General features: G+C 47.2%; 1 protein-coding gene across 1 annotated transcript; it reads right to left on the bottom strand.

Annotated features, from left to right (window-relative positions):
• Positions 1–2,857: 2,857 nt before the first annotated feature.
• Positions 2,858–5,507, bottom strand: LOC102180669 (doublesex- and mab-3-related transcription factor C2-like). The gene is made up of 4 exons (XM_013977257.2): positions 5,293–5,507; positions 5,052–5,209; positions 4,261–4,397; positions 2,858–2,959 (listed from the first exon to the last, which is right to left on the bottom strand). Exons 1-4 carry the CDS (start codon positions 5,505–5,507, stop codon positions 2,858–2,860), a joined length of 612 nt encoding a protein of 203 aa, XP_013832711.2.
• Between the last annotated feature and the right edge of the window lie 4,854 nt (positions 5,508–10,361).

Genomic DNA, 10,361 nt, shown 5'->3' with positions numbered 1-10,361 from the left:
ATGTAAAGTGATATTTTAAACGCGTGAACTGGAGTAGTGACCACAGGATAGTTCACAAAAGATGTTTGATGTCTAACATGTATCACAATATTCTAAGATGCCTATACTATGCCATTCAGAGACTTAAAAAAAAAAAGGTATAGCTCAACACGTGTGGGGGTATGGTGAGGGTGGGTGGGCAGGATCCTGAACATCAGCAGAGGACTGAGAAACAGGTGAAAGTAAGATTTGATTGATTACCACAGAATGTTACTTTGAGTACAAAATAAAGGGATGGTTTTTGAAAGACCCTCCTAGCTGGGTGTCTGCCGCTTCAAGTTTCGAACCTCTCACTGGACATTTTGTAAAAAAAAAAAAAAAAAAAAAAAGAAAGAAAAGAAAGAAAACCAAACTTATTAGCTAATTTAGGGCAAATCAAAGAGAAAGGAGTCTCCCCCCCACCAACCACCTTTGCCTTAAAATTTCCCTTCAAGCACTTGTGCAAGTTACTTTTCCTCTTTGAGTACATTTCCTGATGTGTAAAAGGGTAATAATAATGCTGAGCTTACAGAACTACTGTGAGGTTATATGAGCTTAGTGTTCAGTGAACACAGACTAACCAAATGATAATGATTCTTCTTTGTATCTCTTGGGTCCTTCAAAATAGGTCCCAGATCTAATTAATTTCCCCTCTTTGAGTCTTCTTGTCCAGATTGGCTTTAGTTTCTCCCCACTGTAAAATACGTATTGGACTTGAATCAAACCAGCATTCTATTGGCCAAAGTTGGCCTGCTTGGAAGTCTTTGTTGGGCCCATTTAAAGAGTTTAGAGGAAACCAGAGCCAGCATTTCAAAATTGAGATATTTTGCATAGAAATCTAGAGTTTCATCTTATCTTTAAAAATCAAGAGATGTGGCACAATGAGTCTGCATTCCTGCATGGCAACAGTTGGCTAGGGCCAAGTGACAGCTGCCCCCTTAGGTAGAGCATGCACTCTCAATTGGCCAGACCCCATCTGGCTTGCTCTACTCATTTATATAACCTGCTTGATCCTGTGGACATCTGCATTTGTGGCCTTCTGGACAACTGGAAGCAGTCAATGCCAGGCAGGGTGTAGGCACTTACTTGCTGAATGAGTAAATCTCCTACCCATTTTTCTCTCTACCATTTCCTTATCGAGCCATATTAAGAAATCCCAGTTATTGAGAAAAGTGACTGTCCCTTTGAAAAGTGACTTGAACATGGTAAACTCAGGGTACTCTAGGTTATACTGTGGTAACAGGCAACACCTATATTTCAGTGCCTTACAATGAAGGTTTATTATTTGCTCACATACACAAACCTAGACACAAAATGAAAACATCCTCAGATTTTCACATGCATGGATAAGTACATGAGCATGCTGGTAAGTTTGCAATCATGAATCAAAATAACCTCTGGCAGATGAACAGATGAACTCACACAGAACCCTACTTAGAGACTGATCAGCTTAGATGGCAAAACCCTGTTTTCATAAGAGACATTATAAGACCCCGGGATCCAAGAGAGTAAAGGATGGAGGTACAGGAATACCCACCCTCAGTCAAGGAATTGTCCCATATAATAAAAACCATCTAAAAGCTTATAAAAGAGCCTAAACGCTTTTTAAAATAAAAATGCAGTAAGAATTTTGGACATTAAGCATTTTGCAAATGCATAAATAGACAGCATTCTAGTGAGTTCCCCACTTCTGGGCTTCTAGTTCAAGAGGGAGATGCACCCCAGGTGACCAAGAGGCAGAGAAATGGAGCTGGCCGGCCTGGGTCAAAGAGAGGGGCTAGAAGGCTGAAGTCCTTTATCTCCATCAGGAGCTGTCAACACACAAAAAAAAGGGTCAGGGCCAGGTCACATCCATTTGTCCTCCCAGCTCTCCCCTCTTTTTGTTCCACCCAGTCAAAGCTGTGTCACCTTGGACTATATTGCACAGAACTCTTCCTTGATTTGCCCATCTCAATTCTTGCTTCCTCCAATCCCTCCATCACAGCAACCACATCTCTTTTTGTCAAGCCTAGGGTCTCCACACATGCTCCTCTCTCGTTCAGACAGTCCTTGGTCCCTCACCACCCACAGTTGCTGGCCGAACCTCTTAAGCCTGGCATGCAGACCTCCGTGACTGGTAGCCTCTCCCCGCTCATCTCTTCCATCATGTTCTAGCAGTTCCTCCAGGGTTGCCTGCTTCACTCACATTCCATATCACAGTCCATTTTGATCTGGTAGTGCCCAGCCTTCCCCCTCAGCCTTCCCAGGTATCTAGCTCTCCTCTGCCCTTCTTCTCCAGGCTCATCATTGAGATTCAGCCCCAAAACATGACTTGTGGAGGCATCCAGGCTCCACATCAAGACTGGAAGCTCCCTGAAGGCAGGAACTAGATCTCCTTCTCTACTAGACACTTATCACCTATACGTGTCCTCCCCAGATCACAGCAGACTGCAGGAGTCTGGGTAGAAAACTCTGGACTGGGAGTCAGGAGACCTGATTCTTCCACTTGATATGCTGCATGCCCTTGGTAAGTCCCTGCCATTCTCAGGGACTCAGTTTCCTTATTTCTTGACATCAGGGCAGTGAACATTTGCTTTGGAGGACAGTGCTCAATAAAGGCTCAGTGATTCTCTGAACAACCACCTACTGCCACTTCGAGACTCCGACAGAGGAGCTTGGCAGCCTGGGTCCAAAGAAGTTCAACCCCCTACCTCCCTCTAACTCTGACTTCCCAGTTAGCCCCTGCTTACCACAACAGCCTCCCATTTCCCAACTGTCCCCAACCCCTTGTTCTCCTTTCAAAGACCAGGCTACCTGGAGCAACGCAGGGCTGGAGCAGAGAGATGGAGCCAGAAGGGGCCTAGGAAGATTCTCTCAGAGCCAGCAGAGCCTCGGCTGCTTCCAGTTTTCGCTGCCACTCTGAGGAGGCAGAAACCGAGGCCTGGTTGGAAGCTTCGGGAGTCTGAAAACAAAGGATGTCAGAGAATGGGAGCTGGGAACCCACACTCCCTCCATGCCCCTTCAGTCCCCAGCTACCCTGAGGCCTTCTGCTCTTCTCCTTACTAAGCTTGGCCCCTGCCAGGGTTCTGGAGCCCACAATCTTCCCAGAATCTGTGGCTGCAGTAGAAGGCGGTTAAGGGTGGCGTGGGGCTGGAGGATCAGAGTTGAGTGTCTAGGGACAAGGAAAGGAGGGACCAGGGGATTTATCCCTTTGGCAGGCACGTACTACCAGCGGGGAGGGGGGCCAAGATTTTACAATATCTGCATGTGGGAATCTGAATGGCCATTAGGTGTTGTGGCTTAGACAAGTCGCGTCCCCTGCCTGGCCTGTCTTCTTTTCCATTTTTTCTTTTTCCTGTATCTTTCCAGAGACGCTAATTCCTCTCAGCTTTTTTAAAACTCCTGGAGCAACAGTAAAGTTTATGGGAAATCAGAGGTGTCTGCATTTTAATCTGCAAGGCACCTGGAGAGACGTGATTACTGTTCCTGTCCGGGGACGGGTTCTTGCCCTTCTATTCCCCAATCCCCAAGGGGCTTGAAGGGCCAGCTTGACTCCTCTTCAGGACACTTTCTCTGATGGTTATTAGACTCTGGCCTGGGCAAGATGGTGTCCCTCACCATTACGGCTCCCCTTCTCAGCGGAAGCTTCTATTCCATCTATGTGTTTCATGTGGAATAACAGCCTCCAGTTGTCAAAGGCCTGCGATGTGGCAGGCCTCGTGCTGGTCCTCTTTTCAATGCTATGTTGTTGCTGTTGTTCAGTTGCTAAATCATGTCTGACTCTTTGTGACCCCACGGACTGCAGCATGGCAGGCTTCCCTGTCCTTCACTATCTCGCTGAGTTTGCTCAAGCTTATGTCCACTGAGTCGGTGATGCCATCCAACCATCTCATCCTCTGTCACCCCCTTCTCCTGCCCTCAATCTTTCCCAGCATCAGGGTCTTTCCCAATGAGTCGGCAGTTCTCTATAGGTGTAGAACACTGTCCCCTCTCAGCACACTGGTAGGAAATAGAGGCTCGGATATGTAAAGTCTCTTGTCCAAAGTCTCGCAAATTGGGAAAGGCAAAGCTGGGAGAGCCCTGTCGTTGCCCCTAAGTCTGAGATGCCTGCTCCTCCTCCCCTTCCTCCACCTCGCCCCCCGCCCCCAGTTGCCCTGTACTGCCTCCATCTCCTCCTTCTAGCTCCAGAGCCTTAAGCAGAAGGTTTGGACCCTCAGTAACACAATATACAAGTAGCCCCGTGGTCTTTCTCACTCTACTCACCTGCTGGGCAGGGCAGGGGATCTGTGTGACTTCCTCAAAAGAGAAATTGTTAGTTGCTTCTTCAAGGGTGCTGGAGTCCAGGACAGAGACAAAGAGTCCAAGACTTGACCGAGCAGCAGAGCGCCTTGGAAGACTGTCTGCGGGAACAGAGAGCACAGGTTGGAGTCAGGAACCAAGCCGGCCATGGAGAGGAGATGTGGGCATATTTTGGGACAAGGATAGGAGCCCAGAATGCCAGAGCTGAGAAGACCAACAAGACCACCTAGTCCTCGTCTTCGTTTTGGGACTGAGGACTATGAGACCCATAGAGAAGTAGTGTTCCCTCAGGGTCATATGGCAAGTTGTAGTAGGGTTAGAGATGGTACCCAGGTCTTCAGGACACAGGAAGGGCTCTGAGCAGTGGCTGAGGTCAGAGCTTCCCACACTGGCCCCGGACTCCTCCTCGGGGATTGCACAGGGGTGAGCCTCGAGCTGAGGCGTGATGTTCTCCTTCCCAACTGAGAGACGCTGGGGACGGCTTAGGTGAGCCTTACCCTCTGATCCCATCCCACTCTACCTCACCCCCAACCTGTCCCACTCTAGGCCCTTTTGGATTTCCCAGATCTCTCCTTCCCACCAACACTTGGTAGATAATACTGATGGCATTTTTATAGTTGGGGAAGCTAAGGCCTGAAGAGTAACTTTCCCAAGGAGTAAAGCCACACAGAAACCGGGTGATACACCTGGTGACAGAACTACGCATGCTCCCTACACCCGAAACTCCAACTGCCTCCCTGGCCAGAGACACTCACTGGGGACTCTTGCTCGAGTGCCCAACTTCTTGGCACGGCTGTGAGCTCTGGGAGAGGTAGTCCTGCTCCGTATCCGTCCTCGAGTCGGGCGCCTCCTTACGTATGGCCCCTGCTCCATCTTCAAGTCACGTTCAGCAGGCAAGATGCTGTAGTGTTCCCTAAAGTGGGAGGATTGCGGGTCTAAGGTCAGTCACCTTTAGAGGAGGCCTACTCCCCTCCCCTTGTCAGATGCCATACTCACGAGAAGGGAACACACTTGTCACACTCGCAGGCCTGGAAGAGGCAGAGGTGCTCCTCGTCCTTGACTTGGTCAGTGATGCCGTGGTTGTGGCAGCGGGCACAGCGACCTATAGATCTTCTGGGGCCAAGTTCAATCCCACGTGGGGCTCTGGTCTCAAGTCCAGTGGTGGAGTCGGGGAGGTAGCAGGGCATAGCAGGCATTTCATTGGGATCCATGGTTCTAGGGCAAGGAGTGGGGGTCAGGGTGGCCACATGATCCCCTACCCTCTACGTACTTCCTCTGCCCCTGGAAAACCCCATCTGAGGTGGCTGGATTCTTCTCCATCCAGCTCACTGCTGAAATGAGATTGCACCCTCCCTTCTTGCTCATGTAGCCTCCTTCCCAGGAAGCCCCACTCACATATAGGCCAGTTCCAAGAAACTCTGGGCGTGGGTCCTGTATACTTCCAATCCAATTATTACTCCCCCTGCTCACCTTCACTTCACACGGACCCCTGACCCCGTCAGGCATACACATGCACTCTCGTGCCTCCTTCAACAAATACTACTTCCCTGTCTCATGTTTATCATCCTGCACTCTGCTATGCCCAACTACTATCCCTGGCATCCCTTTCCACAATTGTCTTCCTCACCTCCTGCATTCATCCACTCCCTACTCATGATTCTTACGTCCTGCACTCAGTTCTATTTTATTGGTCTCATGTATGCCCTACATTCAATTTTCCTCTCATCTTCCATTCCAATTTTTTCTTGTACTCTATCAAAATCTTAATTACTTTCTTGCTCCCTCTCTAAAGTGACACCCTGAAATCATATCATATCATGAAATCTTATACTTCTGCTGCATCTCAAGCCCTTCTGTCAATGATTACTTTCATTCATCCCCTCATCGACGTACCAGGTAGGTGTTTGCTGAGTCCCCTGTTGAACGCCAGACCCTGATCTAGTCAACAGCCAACTCCTCCCTGCACTAATTGTTCTCTTGCAGCAGCACACCCTCTCTGCTTTCATGCAAACCCATGCATTCCCTCCACAGCCTCCCAACAATCTTCCCTGCTCCTCTCCAGCAACGTCAACAATCATGCTTGAGCACAGCATCCCCTCCTCCCAAACCCAGAGTTCGCCGCCTCCCTCCTCTCGGGTTACCCAACTGTTCCCTGTCACCCCCACCTCAGAATCATGAGGTGGGCGGCGGTGGGGGTGGGGGGACATAAGCCCTGCCCCAGTGGCCAGAGGCCAGGGGTCAGGCGTCTGGAGCAAGCGATCATCTCACAGGACTTCAGCCAAGGAAGGGTGGGGGCGTGGGGTGTGGAGTGGGGGGAGGGGTGGGGCGGGGTGGGACACAGGTACCCTGTGGAGGTGGAGGAGAGAAGAGGGACTGGGGATCCAGAGCGGGAGGGAGGGAGGAAGGAAGAGGTGCGGAGAATGAGGGTCCTATTCCTGATGCCACTCTATGGTTACCTCAGCCTCCAGCAGGTCGGGATCAATCTACTGGGACAGGAGGCCCGACGGAAGACCCAGCTCTCAGTCCCTTTCCCGCCCTTCCTTCAAAAGACAAATGAGCTTCCAGCTCTGCTTTTCACCTCCCACCGCTGTGGTCAGTGACCAATGAGCTTCAGGTTCGTCTGAAGGTCACGACTAAAGCCCCGCCCGCTCTCTTCACCTCCCTCACACTCCTCCGCCTGCTGGGTGGCTTTACCCGGCCTGCCATTCGACTCCAGAAATGAAGTGGAGCTTTGTGCTCCCCAAACCTTGTTTCCCAGACTCTTTGCTTTTTGAATGTGAAATACTGTGTGCTAAGTTGCTTCAGTCGTGTCCGCCTCTTTTGCGAGCCTATGGACTACAGCCCGCCAGGCTCCTCTGTCCATGACGTTCTCCAGGCGAGAATACTGGAGTGGGTTGCCATTTCCTTCTCCATGGGATCTTCCCGATCCAGGGATCCAACCTATGTCTCTTAAGTCTCCTGCGTTGACAGGAGGATTCTTTGCCACTAGCGCCACCTGGGAAGCCCCGTGAAATACTGTATATGCAAGCATTTTAAACAGGCATCCTTGGTATTCTGTAAATTACTTGTACAAAATTCAGCCTGTGTTTTTAAGATCCCCCCCGTATTCCTATGTCGGGGATTCTCAATTCGAAATCCGATATCGCAGCCCCAGGGAACAATTGGCAGTGTGTGGAGTCATTCTGGTCTTCATTCGTGTCTCTGAGTTCCCTGTTCTGTTCCACAGATAAGTCGATCTATTCCTGGGCCAGTACTATGCTCTCTTCCTTTTTGTCTGTTAGTAGGACATCTTGATCTCTGGTGGGACAAGTCCTCACACCTTATTCATCATTTCCAGGCATATCTTTGCTATTCTTTGCCTTTTGTCCTTCCTAAACTCAAAAATGTAAATGTCAGGATCAGCATGTCATGTTCCCTGAAAACTCATCTGCGGTAGATTTGGATTACATTTTCATTGAATCTGTGGATCAGTCAAGGGAGAATTGACTATCTTTATGATATTCAGCCTTCCTAGTCACCAACATGGAATGGCTCTATTTTTGTGGGTCTTCTTTAACGTTGGAATCCTTCAGCTTAGTGTTTTATCTTTTTTACCTTCAGATTTTGTACATCCTTTTTGTATTTATCCCAAGATATTCCCTGGTGGCTCAGACAGTAAAGAATCTGCCTGCAACGCAGGAGACCTGGGTTCAGCCCCTGGGTCGGGAAGATCTCCTGGAGAAGGAAATGGCAAACCACTCCTGTATTCTTGCCTGGAGAATCCCAAGGACAGAGAAGCCTGATGGGCTATAGTCCATGGGGTCGCAAAGAGTCAGACATGATCTGAGCGACTTGCACTTTCAAGATTCTCTGGAATCTTGTTGCTCTGGTGCTTGATATCTGTTCAAAATGACATTTTCTATCTCCATCTAATTTATAGAAATCCATTTGACTTAAAAAATATATATATTGATCTCAAAGTCAGCCACCATGCTAAACTCTGTGACAGTTTATCATGTGTCTATAGGTGGTCTGCAGTTTTCTGTGAATCTGTGAGTAACAGAAGTAAGATAATCAGTTTACAAGTTCCTTACTGGCTGGCTAGGACATCCACTACAAGGTCAAATGGAGATGGCAAAACTGGGCATCTTTGGGTTGTTCCTAATATTAAACAGAATGTTGCCAACATGTCCATATTAAAACGGGCTTTCTGTGTTTGTTTCATTGTTTGCTTTCTTTCTTTCATTCTCTTTCTCCTTTTACTGTCTTTCCTCCCTTCCTCTTTAATTTTTCCCTTCTCACTTTTGTTTCTTTTTTCTTCCTCTCTCTCTCTCCCTCCTCTCTCTTTTTCTTTCCTTCTTTCCCTTTATCAGATTAAGGAGCATCCCTTATATTTCTAGTTTAATAAGTTTGTCTTAAAAATCATGAATAGACAATTGGATTTTAATTGGGGGGCCTCTATTGAAAAGATCAGGACTCCATTCATTTGGATCTGTTAATATAATGAGGGTTATTTATAAGATTTCTTTCAAATTTTTTAGTGAAGTATATCTTATAATCAAAAAAGAACCAAAGTCATGTGTGTGCGTCTTAGCGAGTTTTCAAAAATTAAACATATGCATTCAGTTAGCACCTGGAGCAAGCAGCAGAATATATTAGCAACACCCAAGCCTCTCTCGTGCCCCCTTCCACCAGATTTGCTCTCCTAGGATAGAGGTAGCTATACATCACAGTGTATCATCTTTTGCGTACACTGGTGGGCTCCCTTTGCTAAAGTTTTGCCTGGAATTTGCCTGTCTTCTGTTCATGAGCAAGATTGACTTGATGTTTCTCTCCTCAGAGTGTAATTGCTGGTTCCAGGGTCAAGGTTTTCTAGTCTCATAGACTACTAAGTGGAGCAACTTAGTTGCCCTCTTTGCTATCCTCTGGCAGTGTTCATGTAAGATTAGTATTATCTGTCTTGAAACTTTTCATTAAAACTTGACCACTAAACTAGGTTGACCACTAAGCTCGGAGGCCTGTTTTATTTACTTTAAAAAAATTTTTACTGTGATGGGGAGAGGGGAGGAAAGGGTAGATGTATGGAAAGAGTAACATGAAACTTACATTACCATATATAAAATAGATAGCCAGCGAGAATTTGCTGTATGGCTCAGGACAGTCAAACAGGGGCTCTGTATCAACCTAGAGGGGTGGGGTGGGGTGGGGAGGGAGATGGGAGGGAGTTTCAAAAGGGAAGGGATATATGTATACCTATGGCTGATTCATGTTGAGGTTTGACAGAAAACAGCAAAATTCTGTAAAGCAAATATCCCTCAATAAAAAATAAGTTAATTTAAAAAATTATACTGTGGATTATTTCAAATCCTTGCAAATAGAGCTTGTATACAAATTTTCAGTCTCCAAGTTCATGACAGTAGGGCTGTGGTCCTGAAATGTGAGCGTGCGGCAGAATCACACAGAGAGCTTGTTAAAGCACAGATTGCTGAGCTCCACATCTATAGTTTCAGATTAAAAGTTCTGGAGTGAGACCCAGAGTGTCCTTTTCTGACAAGTTCCCTGGTGATGCAGATGCTGTTGGAAGGGAACCACACTCTGAGAACCATTGTACACGAGAGAAGAGTGAAGGAACCTCCGATTATCCCATCACCCAACTGCAACCAGCAACAACTTATAGCCAAACTCGATTCGCACATATCTTCTCCCCTACCCCTCTCCCAGACTATTTTCAAGAAAACATCAGAAATTTTCTTATTTTATTGGAAAATATTTCAATGCATAACTCTAAAACACGAGCGATCCGTTTTCCTCAGCTTTTTATTTTGAAAATGCATAAAGAGTAAGCATTCTTTTACCTAGATTCCTACTATCCCATTGCCTTCTCGCTCTCTTTTTCTTCTTCTTTTTTGCTTCACCACGTAACGGTTCCAAACACTTCATCCAATTACTTCAGAATCTGTCTCCTAAGAACTAGGATACTCTCCCGTCTGACCACAGTACTGTTATCATGTCGAAGGAATTTAACAATGAGGTGATAGTGTTATCTAAGTCCATATAGAGTCCATAGTCAAATTTCCCCAGTTGTC

The sequence above is a fragment of the Capra hircus genome (assembly GCF_001704415.2).
Source record: "Capra hircus breed San Clemente chromosome X unlocalized genomic scaffold, ASM170441v1, whole genome shotgun sequence".
In the NCBI taxonomy this organism is placed as follows: Eukaryota; Metazoa; Chordata; class Mammalia; order Artiodactyla; family Bovidae; genus Capra; species Capra hircus.
The sequence above is the reverse complement of the archived record's forward strand: the minus strand, read 5'-3'. Positions and strand labels throughout refer to the sequence as shown.